Below are 15,498 nucleotides of genomic sequence, written 5' to 3'. Positions count from 1 at the left end.
GGGTAACCCGCAAACCCGACCCGACCCGTCGGGTTTTGGGCGGGCGGGTTGTAGAGAATTCGGGTTTGCTTTGGATCGGGTTTCGAAAATAATATTCGGGTCGGGTCGGGCTTGGGCGGGTTTCAGGAGTATTTAAAAGTTCCAACCAGAAGTATTTAAAATTTTATAAAAAGTATCAATATAAGTTGTTTCTTCACGGTTTTAACGTAAATCTGAAAATATTAAATTAGTTTCACGCATTTCTCACATAAATTTGAACTTAATTTGCTAAACAAATTTTGAAGGGTTATAAAACTTTCGGGTTGCTTTCGGATCGGGTTTCAAAAATAAAAATCGGGTCGGGTCGGGTTTGGGCGGGTTAAGAGTTTATCGGGTTTACTTTGGTCGGGTTTCAGAAATGAAAAAACGGGTCGGGTCGGGTGTTGAAAAAACCCCAACCCGCTCATCCCTACACACGAGTTATATTTTTTCAAGAGGTAGGCAGGCTTTTAGTAGACTATATGGGAGACTCATGTTAGGTGTTAAACGTACCTCGCCTCGCTGGATCTTCCACTCATAGCGTATGTTTTGTATGTTTTCTGTTATTTGACACTCATAGCGCTTTTTAGGAGACAATAAAAAGACTTGTAATAGAGTAAAATAGTAAAACATCGCTCGCTGGGCCAGAAACTCATAGCTCTTTTTTTTTCTGCAGAAAATTAAATTAAATTTGAGTAAAATGAAGCATGTGATGGCTGCTGTTTTCTAAATAAAAGAGACATTGATCTTTCATGTGAATATAATTTTGTGATCGTTGTTACAAGATATGGGAGAAATTATACTCAGACGCTTTTCCTTGTTATCGTGATAACTTAAGTAATTTTTACCCGATTTTAAGTTCGAAAAAGGGTAATATTGGAGTAGTGAGGTTGGAGAATAATTGTAAACACAACTTGTTACCACGACATTTTTGCAACGGATTTCCAGAAAAAAAAATGTTTCCCACGAGTAAGTGAATATGGATTCCTGGTCACGCAATCTAGAAGTCTAGAACAATCTTGCTTGCTTGATAACTCGATAACTTGAGTAATTCTGGGAGGCTTCAAAAATCGCAGATTTGAAAATATTAAGTGTTTTCAACCAGTATCGTAATTCATGTGGTTAAATTCGAACCTTGGACTTTATTGGACTGGTAATCTGCGATATACGACAATTTTTGCGTGAAATCGTGTTCTTAAAAGAAATTTTTCGTTCCTAAAGTGTTTGCACGAGTGTGAATTTTGCCAGAGTGAAGCGAGGGCCGTAATTCACATGAGTTTTTTTTAAGAGGTAGGCAAAAAATGCGCCACCTGTTCAGCGCTTTTAGTAGACTATATAGGAGACTCATATTAGGAGTAAGACATCGCTCGCTGGACCTTCAACTCATAGCTCTTTTTGTTTCTTCAGGAAATTAAATAAATATGAGTAAAATGAAGCATGTGATGACTGCTGTTTTCTGAATAAAAGAGACATCACCTTTTCATGTGACTTTAATTTTGTGATCTCATTTAAAAATGGTTAGAAAACTAAGACTGGAATTATAGAAAAAGCCAGTCAAGGGATCGGACCCACCCAAGAGGTGGGGCCTAGTTTTTACGAAGTGGGGAGTGTGATCCTAAGCCGAAGGAGCGGGTCATAATCCAACTTGCCAAAATAAACGTTTAAACATAGGTGCATATCATTTTTTATGTGTCGATGCAAAGATATACCCAAACTCCCTCTCCGAGCTGATGCATAATGTCTTAGTTTTAACACACAGAGACATAAAAAATAAATATTGATGGCTTATCGTACGCATAAGACGTATATGATCCATGTCCGATGCACAAAATACATGACCTACAAATTAGTTTGCTTTTAAATTTCGTTGATAATGGCTTGGTAGAGATAATTATCTTTTTTTATTGAAATTTAAAATTCAAAATTTTAATTAACGCACAATGATAACATGAGGTGCATGCATAGGTAATCAAAACATTGTCACATCATGAATACCTACCATGGAAATTAAAAGTGTTTTCCATAAACGTTTCCTTCAACTATGAAAAGAAATGGATGGCGACACCGATAAGCAGTGAAGCATTGTCTAAGTCTTGATTTCCACTCCCGGAAAAAGTACTCCATTTTCTCTCCGTTTACTGTTAAACTCACTCTATTACCGTAAGTAAAACACTGATACAAAGCCATAGGACATTCAAAGCGGAAGTGAGATGGAAGAGTGTCGCATTTTGAGACAACTAAATCTTCAGACCCAAAAAATGTACGGATAATCCTAGGTAATTTTCTACTGTACTCATTGCGATCATCCGAAAGATAACATTTGGTGGCAGCAATTTTTTATGTGCCTAAAGTATTTCATTGCACCTCCACGTTCAACAATTTGCATCGTTTTTTTAATTATTGTTTTCGATGAGTAGATAACGTGAACTCAATCGGACTCGAATCTCTAGTATATAAGTTCGAATTATGAGTAACAAATTGTCACTGTTGTAAGAATCGTTCTACAGACATGTTTAATCGAAACTTCTCCGTCTTCTGTTTATTAGCGATATTCGCAAGTTGTTCACCGGAATCAATAAAACCACGACTTTTAGGTGCATCGAATGCACCGACCAGTAGCATTAGTAGAAATTCGGTCGCTTCGGTTCGATTGCGAAATCTTCAGATGAGTGTTCATGTTTGTGGAGGATTTGTAATCAACAAGCACTGGGTGGGAACTGCCGCTCAATGTTTAACGGGGAAAACAGTAAACAATACTGTAGTTGCTGTGGAACGACCTAGAATTACAGGAGGTGTAATCCATGAAATCAATGAAGTAGTGAAGCATCCCAACTATAATGTACGCACGGATGCTTTCGCCAACTTTTATGAATAGTATTACATTTTGTACAATTTGTTTCAGACGTTGTCGTTGGCCAATGATGTTGGTTTATTAAGAACCTTGACAGAAATAATTTTTACAGAAGCCGTGCAGCCCATTTCTCTCGGCACTGCAGTAGCGACTAATTTTAACGCAAATATGTATGGATGGGGGCTCACAACAGCGAATGGTGGTTTTTCAGAAACGTTGAGATCGCAAGCATTCGGTTCCGTAAATCACGCCGATTGTTTAGCCCGATTTCCAGTCGTCACCAGGAGATTTATTACTGAGCGACAGATCTGCTTTTCGAGTAGTAGAGGTTCTACTTGTCCAGGTTAACAGCGATGGTAGCACTTAACCAATCACGAGAACAGAATTTGCAAGAGAAGTCGCCTCGACGCAATTAAAAAAAATTGAATATAAACTATCTTTATAAGGTTGACGGTAGAACGCTACTGCGTCGCAATTTTATATATGAGAGGAGAAAAAATCGGTTCTAGTGCTTGGTTTAGTGCTATGTAGTAATTTGTTTTATGTATTGAATGACCTGCAAATAATAATGACTGTGTGTGTGATACTCTAGGAGATGCTGGTGGGCCTATTGTGTTCAATAATACAGTGGTCGGTATTATTTCGTGGGCAGAACCTTGTGTTGCAGGAGTGACTAGTGTTCATACAAGAATCAGCACTTATCTGAATTGGATCGTGAGCTTCACCCGTCGGGACGACTAATTGTATTGTGATTTGTGCGGAATGGTATCTAAGAATAGAAAGTCCGAGCCTTCTGTTCAACTGCAATTACGGATTTTCAAGCCAAACGGCAAATGAATAAAATAAAGGTTCTGCTGAACCAGTTAATATAAACTCGAAGATTAATAAATGTTCACAGACTACCTCAAAATAAAACCAATCCTTGGAAATCCATGATCAGCATCCTTTGATACTCTTGATATTTGCCCCTTTTCTGCCATGCTTCGATTATCACAGTCATTTTAAGTGTTAACTAATCTTTTCACAAACCATCGATAAGCGCAAGCTTTGTATTTTTGTATTTTATCATTTATGTTATGTTGCACTTAGCCTTTTGCGTAATTACCTACGTCGAGTGTTTCTTTCCGTTCCAATAGTGAACTGAGCGAATAGATAATTTTTATCTCCTTTCCTTGAAATTTACCGTTTTGCATCCGCGGTTTTTTACTTATCGTCTTTTATGGCAAGATAAAATGCACCCAATCGGATATTAGTCTGGTATATAAGTTTCGTATTCGAGTAACAAATTGTCATTATTGTGAGAAACGTTCAATAAAAATGTTCAACCGCCACTTCTCAGTCTTGTGTTTATTAGCGATATTCGCGTACTGTTCACCGAGTCGTGCAGATGTTTTGTCGAAATCAACCGAACAACGACTTTTAGGCGCTGCGAATGCACCAACCAATACCAATAGTAATTCAGTGGCTTCGGTTCGATATTTAACTTCTCAGTTGAGTCAACATGTGTGTGGAGGGTTTATAATAAACAAGCACTGGATCGGAACTGCCGCTCAATGTTTAACGGGGAAAACGGTAAACAATACCGTTGTTGCTGTCGGAAGACCAACAATCTCTGGAGGGACAATCCATTCCGTAGATCGAATAGTGATGCACGAAAACTATGACGTGAGCACAATCGTATTCTACAATTTGTATAAATTCTACCATGTGACGGTTTCTTTCAGTCGGTGACGTTCGCAGATGATGTTGGCTTATTAAGAACAGCGACCGAAATTATTTTTTCAGCAGCCGTGCAGCTGATTCCTCTTGGCGCTCCCATTCTGACTAGTTACACCGCAAATATGTATGGATGGGGGCGTATAACAGCGGCCGGTGGTTTGTCAGAAACTATGAGAATGCACCCTTTCACTACAGTAGATCGAGCCACTTGTTTGAGCAGATTTCCAGTAGTTGCCAGAAAATTTATCACCGAACGACATATTTGCTTTTGGAATAATGTCGGTGCCACTTGTCCAGGTAGACACAACAATACACTCTATTCATTGATTCCCTTCATCTAATATGACTCGATATTTTATTGTATTAGGAGATGCTGGTGGACCTATTATTTTCAACGATGCAGTGGTTGGTATTATTTCATGGGTAGAGCCTTGTGTTGCAGGACAGACGACCGTTAATACAAGAATCAGCTCTTATATTAACTGGATTACCAGCTTTACAAATGATGACAACTAATTTTTCTACCATTTTTTGCGTTACACCAAGGCAGTCTTGGTTCCACCATATGATCAATAAGTGATTTTGACTAACATGAAACTACATTAAAATGAAATTAATAAATGTTCAGGACGTTTGTATATATATATATATATCTGGTACAACTTTCTTTGTTCTCCCGGACAGACGAACACAATTTCCTATGTAATATCACTGAACCAAGCACGAGAACTGAATTTTTAAGATGGGCCTCATCGACGCGTATTTATTCGATTTTCTTTATTGCATAAAACGTTGTATGCAAGACGAATCGTATGCTGGTATATTATCACGATGTCTTGCCAACCTCAGCTTCGCCTCGGTTTCGCAATCTGAGATCTAATGCGATAATATACCTCCAAACGATTATTGTTACGTAAATAACTATTTCGCATTCATTTAGCGTGCAGTAAATTGTTTTTCGCACTCATTTTTTGATGAAATAAAACTGATTCAGCGTAAGTATCGAATTCGCTCGCTCAATTGCATAAAAAAGATGCACCATGTGGGGTAGAAAATAATAAAAAAAAACGGTATGTTTCAAATCTTCAAATTCATTTTTTTTATTGAATGACCTTCTAATAATTACGAATGTGCCTGCTCTACTCATAGCGCAAACTTAAATTATATCAGAAATTTCGACTACTGCGTCGAGGAGGCCTCTTTTGAAAATTCTTCGTGGTTGGTTCACTGCTATCGTTTTCTCTAGGAGATGCGCAGAGCCTTGAGTTGCAGAACCGACTAGTGAAGCACTAGTAGCTTTCATCCAAATATCAATTGGAACATCGGCTTTACCCGTCAGAACGACTAATTGCATATGATCTGTGCGGTAATACTTACTATCTAAGAATTGAATGCTCATGCCTTTTTCCTAGTGGGAAAATATATTCCAGCGACGGAAATTTTGAGTATACCAATAGAATTTTTCCCGTTAGAATTATTTTGAAGCTCTTTACTGTTATTAACTCAATTTTGACCAATATCGGAACAATATAACGGCAATTCCATTAATTATAATGGTGGCAGCGTGGGGTAATCTGGCACACCATACAAACTGATGGCGTGCCAGATTCACTTCTAAATGACTTTTCGTTACATGTTTGTAAAAGGACGTATACTATCATCGCGTCTGCCAGATTCCCCGATGCCTTTCAAGTCAAATAACAGATATAACAAATATAATGAATTATATAAGATTATACACCTCTTGCCAAAAATGTTATCGAGACGTGTGGCGTGTGGGTATTGCTGGTCGAGCCAAAGGAGAAACAAACCTCTGCCTACCAAAAGAAAAATCTTTGGGATCGTTTGCAATTTTTTGGAAGCAAGATCCTTCAATCAGAAACGTGACCTATTATTGGTAAATTTACTGAATTTACTGAAATTTATAGATAATTTAAGTTTCTGTATATTTAGGTAAATTCGGTATAATATATATTTCAATCCTTTGCCAACATAATTTACTTATACTACTGTCCCTCAATTTTACCCAAAATATTTTTTTGTTGTAAAAAAGTGTCGCTGAGATCAAACTTTTTTAGCGTCTTATGTGTTGGAATGGCGGTTCTTTTTTTGAGTAAGTTTTATTTAAACTCATTAGGATAGAGCAGCATCCTTGGCTGCCCTTGGCATTTCCCAATTTTAATCCTTGATTATTATATTTATTTTAAGTGTTAACTAATCTTTTCACAAACCATCGATAAGCTTCTTATATTTGTATTTTATCATTTATCTTATGTTGCACTTAGCCTTTTGCGTAATTACCTACGTCGAGTGTTTCTTTCCGTTCCAATAGTGAACTGAGCCAATAAATAATTTTTATCTCCTTTCCTTGAAATTTACCGTTTTGCATCCGCGGTTCTTTACTTATCGTCTTTTATGGCAAGACAAAATGCACCCAACCGGATATTAGTCTGGTATATAAGTCTCGTATTCGAGAAACAAATTGTCATTATTGTGAGAAACGTTTAATAAAAATGTTCTACCGCCACTTCTCAGTCTTGTGTTTATTAGCGATATTCGCGTGTTGTTCACCGAGTCGTGTCAATGATTTGCGGGAATCAATAGAACAGCGACTTTTAGGCGCCGCGAATGCACCAACCAATACCAATAGTAATTCAGTGGCTTCGGTTCGACATTCAGTTTCTGGTTTGAGTCAACATATTGGTGGAGGGTTTATAATTAACAGACACTGGGTCGGAACTGCCGCTCAATGTTTAACGGGACAAACAGTACACAATACTGTTGTTGCTGTCGGAAGACCAACAATCTCTGGAGGGACAATCCATTCGGTAGATCGAATAGTGATGCACGAAAACTATGACGTGAGCACAATCGTATTTTCCAATATGCATGCATATTACCATGTGACGGTTTCTTTCAGCCGGTGACGTTCGCAGATGATATTGGTTTATTGAGAACAGAGACCGAAATTATTTTTACAGCAGCCGTGCAGATGATTCCTCTTGGTGCTCCCATTCTCACTAGTTATACCGCAAATATGTACGGATGGGGGCGCATAACAGCGGCCGGTGGTTTGTCAGAAACTATGAGAATGCACCCGTTCACTACAGTAGATCGAGCGACTTGTTTGAGCAGATTTCCAGTAGTTGTCAGGAGATTTATCACCGAACGACATATTTGCTTTTGGAATAATGTCGGTGCCACTTGTCCAGGTAGACACAACAATACACTCTATTCATTGATTCCCTTCATTTAATATGACTCGCTATTTTATTGTATTAGGAGATGCTGGTGGACCTATTATTTTCAACAACGCAGTGGTTGGTATTATTTCATGGGTAGAGCCTTGTGTTGCAGGACAGACGACCGTAAATACAAGAATTAGCTCTTACATTAACTGGATTACCAGCTTTACAAATGATGACAACTAATTTTCTCCCAGTTTTTGCGTTACACCAAGGCAGTCTTGGTTACACTATATGATCAATATGTGATTTTGCTTAACATGTAACTACATTAAAATGAAATTAATAAATGTTCAGAACGTTTGTATATATATCTGGTACAACTTTCTTTGTTCTCCCGGACAAACGAACACATAGGACCTCATAGGACATTCGATATCTTTAACTTTACGATTTGGCAACGGACCATATTAGGGTAACACATTAGCAAGTTATATAGTGATAATATTATCGTTCGCAAATTTTTCATCCAGGACATTAGAGAACTTTAGCAAATCACACAATAATGACAAAACCAATAATTTCTAACAATAACGAAAACGATATTGACACGGAAAAATTTTATCATTGTGAATGAGGCGGGATGGTTAAATATGTTCACAAATCATGGTGTGTTATGTGATAGTAGAATTCAAACTTTCTTGTGAAAGTACTTTAACAAAAACTAAATAAAAAAAAAATTCGAATGTCTATATATACACTGTGGCAATGCGATAGCTAGTAATTTCGCACCGCGCATTTTGTATCACAAATGCCGGTATCCCAACTGAGATACACGTATTTTCGTATCAGAGATACCAGTATCCCGACCTAGAAAGAGTGGAGTTTCCTTTGACTTATACCGGGATACCGGTATCCCAACTGAGATACACGCATTTTGTATCCATGACACCTGTATCCCGAACTAGAAAGTGTGGATTTTTCTTTTATTTATACCGAGATACCGGTATCTCAACTGAGATACACGCATTTTGTATCAATGATACCTGTATCCCGAACTAGAAAGTGTGGATTTTCCTTTGACTTATACCGGGATACCGGTATCCGGATTGAGATACACGCATTTTGTATAACAGATGCCGGTATCCCAACTGAGATACACGCATTTTTATCACGGATGCCGGTATCCCAACTGAGATACACGCATTTTCGTATCAGAGATACCATCCCGACCTAGAAAATGTGGATTTTCCTATTACTTATACTGGGATACCTGTATTCCAACTGAGATACACGCATTTTGTATCACGGATGCCAGTATACCGGCTTAGAAAGTGTGGATATCCTTTTAGTTATGGCTGACATATAGCTCGGAACCCTCATAGCTCCCAAATTTAAATTTAATTTTTGTTAAAGTACTTTCACAAGAAAGTTGAAATTCTACCACTACATAAAACACCATGATTTGTGATTCACAATGATAAAATTTTTCCGTGTCAATATCGTTTTCGTTATTGTTGGAAATTATTGGTTTTGTCATTATTGTGTGATTTGCTAAAGTTCTCTATTATTGTCTAAAATGAAAAATTGTCTGGATGATATTATCGTTTTCTGGACGATATTATCGTTCTAAAAACTTTCATTGATATTTTCGTTTTCTCTACGAGTTTAAACGATAATATCGTACTGGGCGATATTATCGTTCAAGAAAACGATAATATCGCCCAGGACGATATTATTGTTCAGAACACGACAATATCGCCCAGGACGATATTATTTAGAATTCTTTAGTAGGTACTACTAGCTGCATTTTGGTATAAAAGCGTGAATTTTTTACCATTGATAAATATGCATTTGGGTATTCCAAAACGATTAGGAGACTTTGAAAAAGTGACCTCTAGCGCTATCTACATCCGGTTGAAGTTTTAGATGCAGAGGTAACTTCGATGAATTTCTGTGTAGCGGAAATCGAAGCTACACAGGTGGTATTGAGCTCAAACGAAAGCTAAAGGTTCAAAGTTTTTTTATGCAAAAAATTTCCAGAATTTTCCGTTTTTTCGTCAGTTTTTCCGAATTTTCTTAAAAATAATATTTTTAAAGTGAGGTGAAAGTTAAGTAATTTTTAAAATGGGTTCAAAAAGTTTTTTCATACCTAGGACCCGAAAAGTGCCACTTTGTCGCACTTTTTCTCTGTCCAATATGAAAAATAATATTCGTACCACGGACTAAAAGTCTTTTTTAGCGTATTCGATACCAGACCTCGCCTTCGGCTCTGTCTGGAAACCTCTCACACGCTAAAAAAGACTTTTAGTCCTAGGTTGGAAATGTACTATTTTTTCTTCGCTATTATCGTTGCACGTTCATTTTCCAACGTTTTAACGATGTAAAAGTTTTTGGATTTTTCGCAACAGACGCAAGTAGTTTCATTTTTCATCGAAGATTTGGACCCTTTTGCATTACCAATTTTTTTCGGCAATTTTTAATGAGACTAGTCCTGGAAATGCTAGACATTATCTGAAAGCAAAATAGTTTTTCGATTTTTTAAAAAAAGTTTAAGTAGTCGAAATCTGCTAAAATCTGCAAATTTTCCTCCTTCGGCGAACTTTGACAGACCCTACAAAACCCTACAGATTCCTACAAAATATGTGGGAGGTAAGTGGAAAAGCCAAAACAAAAATTATATTAATTATTTTGGGTGAGTCAGCTTTTGACAGCTTCCGTTTTCGAATCAATATCCATCTAAAAATAATTTTTGCGTCTTTTCCACTTACCTCCCATATGTTGTCCCCTACAAAAAAATCTAGGACACATCTTCTGGCGCTATCACGTTAGTTTTACTATTTATCATCTAGTAAAACGATAAAAAAATACAATTTTGATAAAGTCGCACGAAAAAACGTTATTTGGGGAACGTCAAAGTTCAACCATTTTCCCGAAATTAATGGGTTGTGAAAAATCAACTCCATTTCTATCTGTGACGGTGGGTATGGTCGTGTGGGTTGTCAATGGATAGGGCGTGAAGTAAGCTACAAAACAACAGGTGAGAACTTCCTGCTACTTCCTTCCCCAGCCGCTCAGAGCCGTTCACAGATTTCAGTTTTTTCGAGGTTTTTCACTTGTTGTGGCGGCTGGGTGGGTTGAATATCGGCGTTTGTTGGTCAACAATATTCGCCTCATTGACCTTCTTATACGTACACAATTTGACATTATTCACATCACGCATGTTGGAGCTATTGATAAAATACAATTTTCGCGACAACTCAGGAGAAAATTTTTCTAAGAGCCATGTCAGACCAACAAAAATTTTTAGAGTAAAAAGTTGTTCCAAGAAATTGTCAGAATGGAATGACGATTCGTTTGAGCTATAGCTCATTTGGATCGGCGTCGGCTTGAATCCTGATTCCATATAAGCGGTTCGAAGATTTGGCGAATTGACTCTTAAACCTTTCATCCGAATCAGAGTAATTATCCTTTCAAGAATTCTTTGAAAAATTGAACTAATCATTCGAATCTGAGTAATTTTCCTTTTACAAATTGTTTGGACGATAATATTGTCCAGATCGATAATATCGTTTAAAATTTAGATGTTTAAAACAAACTGGTCTAAAAAACGATATTATCGTTCCTGACGATATTGACCGTGTAGAAAAGTCGCCTCACCGTTTCAGCAGCCACTCTAAAATAATCATAAAATTCCCCTCTCATTTCAGTTGGATAATCGTTGCCGATAGCAGATGACTGCATAATGAAAACCACGGTCACAATGACAATTTTTGACCATTGATTGTATTAGTAAATACGTAACTAGGATTACATAACGTAGAATACCCAAATTCTGTCTATCGATTGAAACGGGTCGACCAACGGAACACTAATCCATAAAGCTGGGTCCAGGAACTTTCATCGCTTCTAGTTGATCCGATATTCGTTTCTGTTCTTCTGTCAATCGAAACACCTCGTCTCTTTCCTGTTTGGTTAGCGGCCTTCGTTTCTGCTTGATTAAACCGATTTTTTTGTACATTTCGATTATCTGCAATTAACGAGAAAATCATCTGTTATCGCTGTTTGCAAAGGTAGTTTAGAGCTTGTGATCTCACCTCTTGATCGACTGCATCTAATTTCCGCTTGACTTCTAGCCGCTTTATCTCATCCTTTGCAGCCTTTTGCAACTTTTTCAGCTCCTCATAGTTGTATTCGGCAATCGATGCTAACTCGGTGCGAACTTTCTTGATCTCGGTAAGAATTTCGTCTTCGCATTCTTTTTGGAAATCTTCCGGATCTAAGAGCCCTTGCTCAATTAACTCCTTCTTGACCCTACGTTCGATGTTGATACCATTCTTCAGCATCGACAGTGTTTGGTTGTTCGTGGAATTCTCAGCCGAAATGTCAACATTGTCGATTGATTGATCATCCGGCATTACATTCTCTTCCAGCAATGCAGCCACAAGCCTTTGAGTTAACGGGCCTGTGACACTTTCGCCTCTGTAAACAACAAAGAAAATCCCATAAATGATCGGATCACTTCGAATACTGAGAGCAAGAGAAGTATCGCCAACAGCAGTCAAATACTTACATAAGCTTCTCGCCTTTCTTCAACATATTAATCACGTCGGCACTGCTACCCGATGTAAATCGCTTGTTTGTTTTAGCATTCGGATTGGAATTATCCTGTTCATCTTTGAGATCCTCATTCGCCCATTGCGAACTGTAATGTGGGCCTAAGTCTGGTATTGGTGGTACCAATGCTCCAGAGTATTCTTCAATCAAATCATCGAGAAGCTGAAATCCGAAGCAAAAATTAGACACAAAAATCCACGCAAAAGCGACAGCGATAGACCAACCTTAATGTCCTCATGTGATATTGGCATACAGTATGGCTCGACGGATAACCAGAACTTATTGGGAGTATCATTCTTGGGCATAACCAATTTAGGATTTTCGCGCAGGGCATAGTTCGTCGGAAAATACGGTACCGAGTCCATACTGTCATCGGTGTGTTGAGCGACGACTCGAGAATGTGAGGAAGCATTTTTCACACGGGCCACTTTCGCCTGACTGCCAAAGTACTTTGCACCGTCTTTGAACTTCTTTTCATCCCGTTTTCGTTTCGTTGATGGCGACGATGGCTGTTTCTCGATGTATTTTCCTTTGCGATCCCGTTTATCTTCTCGATCCAGTGACTCGTATTCACTTTTTAAAGCTCTCGCCCTCTGCGACACGGTAGACAGCAGCAATTCCAATTCCAATTGAATGGCATCAAGGTCTTCGGCCGGCATTGAATCATCATGAGGACGGCTTAGTGCTGCAGATGGAATTCCAGTTCATAACCGGTAATGTTCGACCACACTAATGTTTCCAGGTACTTACCAGCACTGTAGCGTGGAAGAAGTTTGTAGTTGTCATGAGCCTTGATGTGAGCGATGACTATTCCGGGTGATCCCGGTGACTTTGGCGCAGTTTTTTGAGTCGTACGAACGCCTAACATGCTGCTCGTGCTCGGTAGACTATTTCTACCTTTAGCTGAACTTGACATCTTCTTTCCAGACATTTCTGAAAAAGTTTGAAAATTCAACGGTTAATCCATCTTCCATCAACAACTCCAACAAAAATGTAAACAAAATGCAAGTGACACAAATCAGCTGTTAGAACTACAGCATCAAACTACAAATGGACTCTGTACGTTTTCGAACAGTGAAATAAAAATCGATAAAACTTACTTTTAACAGTATTTTGCCTTCTTTTCTGCCAGATTTTGCGGTTTGTGCCTTGTGCGAAAACTTAGTTCTCAATTGCCGCAAATTCCATCCATTTATTTCAGTTTAACTCCTATCCACTTATTATGATTTTTATAAGATTCGTTGTGCAAATGGTCTTTTTCGCACAGTTGGGTTCCTAATGATGACAGTTAATAATGAGTGCGTTCAATGTAATATTTAAAATGTGAACAGAGATGTTCAAGATTCAAAAAATTACCGTTAACACCGATTCGAATCTCAAGCAAGGTGATGGAAACTATATTGATCAGATGATGCATTTTCGTCATTATGACATCCACTACACAAATACTGCGACTGTACCGAGCACTGGAATCTTATCTAAAAAATTTATAAGGCAAGAGAGGTATAGTAAGGCCATTAGAAACACGGAATATTTTGTATTAAAATTGGGTTCGTATTCGTACAAAAATGACGTCACGCTATGCTAAGCCAGCGAACTTTGGGGATATGCCACGTAGATCACCATTTAAAATGATTTTAATAGACTCCCGCGTATCACTCCACTTCTGCTGATTTTATACATTTAAAAAAATTCGTCACATCATCACGCTGACGGTAGTCATCACCTGAGGTGAATTTTGCTGATGCAATCAGCCATATTGTCGTCAAGCGTACTCCCGTATCTGCATAACCTACTCAGAATTTACAGCCTTAATGCCATGTAGGTTAGAGAGTTGCAGGAAATGTTAATATTTGATAACATTCAAGACATATTGCAAAGAAATTTTTAATTTTTTTATTTTAGTGAATTTTGGTTTACCTCTAGGTTGTGAGGCTCATGAGTTCTACGTTTCAAAAAGTTTCACTTTGACGTTAGTAGAACCAGAGAATGCGAAATACAACATTATCCGTAAGAATTTAACAATTGCAGAGATAGAGTGGGGGACGGGAAATTTTCAACAAAAAGTTCCAGTTTATACTACAGGGAGGTAGAGTCAAAAATTCAATAAAATTCATTTGAACCGATCTGTAGTCTATAGATGAGTCCTAGAATGCATACAATGTTCTACAAGAGTATGCAGTGCAGATGGTGTCTTTCTAGTCAACTTTCAAAGATAACTATCCTCGAAAATGTCTAAAAAAATTATTAGAGTTGCGCGCTCACGGCTCACGCATACGCCTATACCTCACACGGCAAACGTTTCACTAATCAGTTCAGTTCCTTCTTTTGTTGAACGCATCGCCCAGTGTTTGATGCGAATGTTTTCGACTTGATCTCCGGACTTCCTCAACCAATTTTCGCGACTATTCATCTGTTAATGTCCTTGAATTTAGCACAAGATTAGTAAAAATCTTGATATATCAAGATTGGGTAACACGGATCTTGATATATCAAGATTTGGTGACACGAATCTTGATATATCAAGATTTATGTCACCGATTCTTGATATATGAAGATTTTATTGGTAAAGGACCAATTTGATGAATACCAATTTCATTCTATGCAAACAGCGTTTTAACACGGCGATCGATCCAGCCATTGCCCCGGAGCGAAGCGGACGCCGCTATGCGAGCCGGCCGTATTTTTGTAAACTCAACACTTCATATACCCACTTTTGCCATTTCCTTGTATTTTTGTCAACTCAACACTCCATATATCCATTTTTGCCATTTCCTTGTATTTTTGTCAACTCAACACTCCATATATCCATTTTTGCCATTTTCTTGTATTTCTGTCAACTCAACACTCCATATACCCATTTTTGCCATTTCCTTGTATTTTTGTCAACTCAACACTCCATATACCCATTTTTGCCATTTCCTTGTATTTTTGTCAACTCAACACTCCATATACCCTTTTTTGCCATTTCCTTGTATTTTTGTCAACTCAACACTCCATATACCCATTTTTGCCATTTCCTTGTATTTTTGTCAACTCAACACTCCATATACCCATTTTTGCCATTTCCTTGTATTTTTGTCAACTCAACACTCCATATACCCATTT

The 15,498-nt window shown here is 37.9% G+C and overlaps 3 protein-coding genes across 3 annotated transcripts; 2 read left to right on the top strand and 1 right to left on the bottom strand.

Annotated features, from left to right (window-relative positions):
* The first annotated feature begins 4,010 nt into the window (after positions 1–4,010).
* LOC119072382 (chymotrypsin-2-like) lies at positions 4,011–5,216 on the top strand. Its single transcript, XM_037177583.1, has 3 exons — positions 4,011–4,534; positions 4,594–4,885; positions 4,956–5,216. The coding sequence occupies exons 1-3, from the start codon at positions 4,187–4,189 to the stop codon at positions 5,102–5,104; spliced, it is 789 nt and encodes a 262-aa protein (XP_037033478.1). The 5' UTR covers positions 4,011–4,186; the 3' UTR covers positions 5,105–5,216.
* Positions 5,217–7,091: 1,875 nt separating this feature from the next.
* LOC119072381 (chymotrypsin-2-like) lies at positions 7,092–8,127 on the top strand. The gene is made up of 3 exons (XM_037177581.1): positions 7,092–7,449; positions 7,509–7,800; positions 7,871–8,127. The coding sequence occupies exons 1-3, from the start codon at positions 7,102–7,104 to the stop codon at positions 8,017–8,019; spliced, it is 789 nt and encodes a 262-aa protein (XP_037033476.1). The 5' UTR covers positions 7,092–7,101; the 3' UTR covers positions 8,020–8,127.
* Positions 8,128–11,533: 3,406 nt separating this feature from the next.
* On the bottom strand, positions 11,534–13,678 carry LOC119072380 (transcriptional adapter 3). The gene is made up of 6 exons (XM_037177580.1): positions 13,491–13,678; positions 13,141–13,323; positions 12,615–13,075; positions 12,347–12,552; positions 11,871–12,255; positions 11,534–11,803 (listed from the first exon to the last, which is right to left on the bottom strand). The coding sequence occupies exons 2-6, from the start codon at positions 13,319–13,321 to the stop codon at positions 11,645–11,647; spliced, it is 1,392 nt and encodes a 463-aa protein (XP_037033475.1). The 5' UTR covers positions 13,322–13,323; positions 13,491–13,678; the 3' UTR covers positions 11,534–11,644.
* Positions 13,679–15,498: the final 1,820 nt, after the last annotated feature.

This window comes from Bradysia coprophila (genome assembly GCF_014529535.1).
Source record: "Bradysia coprophila strain Holo2 chromosome IV unlocalized genomic scaffold, BU_Bcop_v1 contig_81, whole genome shotgun sequence".
In the NCBI taxonomy this organism is placed as follows: Eukaryota; Metazoa; Arthropoda; class Insecta; order Diptera; family Sciaridae; genus Bradysia; species Bradysia coprophila.
This window is presented reverse-complemented; position numbering and strand designations above follow the sequence as displayed.

What these genes read in the sequence shown, in the direction of transcription:
- LOC119072380 (XM_037177580.1), bottom strand. Translation starts at nt 13,321, where the DNA reads ATGTCTGGAAAGAAGATGTCAAGTTCAGCTAAAGGTAGAAATAGTCTA. An exon ending in TCTTCCACGCTACAGTGCTG is followed by an intron (nt 13,076 to 13,140) that starts GTAAGTACCTGG and finishes TTCCATCTGCAG; the next exon opens with CACTAAGCCGTCCTCATGAT. An exon ending in TAGATGCAGTCGATCAAGAG is followed by an intron (nt 11,804 to 11,870) that starts GTGAGATCACAA and finishes CGTTAATTGCAG; the next exon opens with ATAATCGAAATGTACAAAAA.
- LOC119072382 (XM_037177583.1), top strand. Translation starts at nt 4,187, where the DNA reads ATGTTCAACCGCCACTTCTCAGTCTTGTGTTTATTAGCGATATTCGCG. An exon ending in TGATGCACGAAAACTATGAC is followed by an intron (nt 4,535 to 4,593) that starts GTGAGCACAATC and finishes GGTTTCTTTCAG; the next exon opens with TCGGTGACGTTCGCAGATGA. An exon ending in TGTCGGTGCCACTTGTCCAG is followed by an intron (nt 4,886 to 4,955) that starts GTAGACACAACA and finishes TTATTGTATTAG; the next exon opens with GAGATGCTGGTGGACCTATT.
- LOC119072381 (XM_037177581.1), top strand. Translation starts at nt 7,102, where the DNA reads ATGTTCTACCGCCACTTCTCAGTCTTGTGTTTATTAGCGATATTCGCG. An exon ending in TGATGCACGAAAACTATGAC is followed by an intron (nt 7,450 to 7,508) that starts GTGAGCACAATC and finishes GGTTTCTTTCAG; the next exon opens with CCGGTGACGTTCGCAGATGA. An exon ending in TGTCGGTGCCACTTGTCCAG is followed by an intron (nt 7,801 to 7,870) that starts GTAGACACAACA and finishes TTATTGTATTAG; the next exon opens with GAGATGCTGGTGGACCTATT.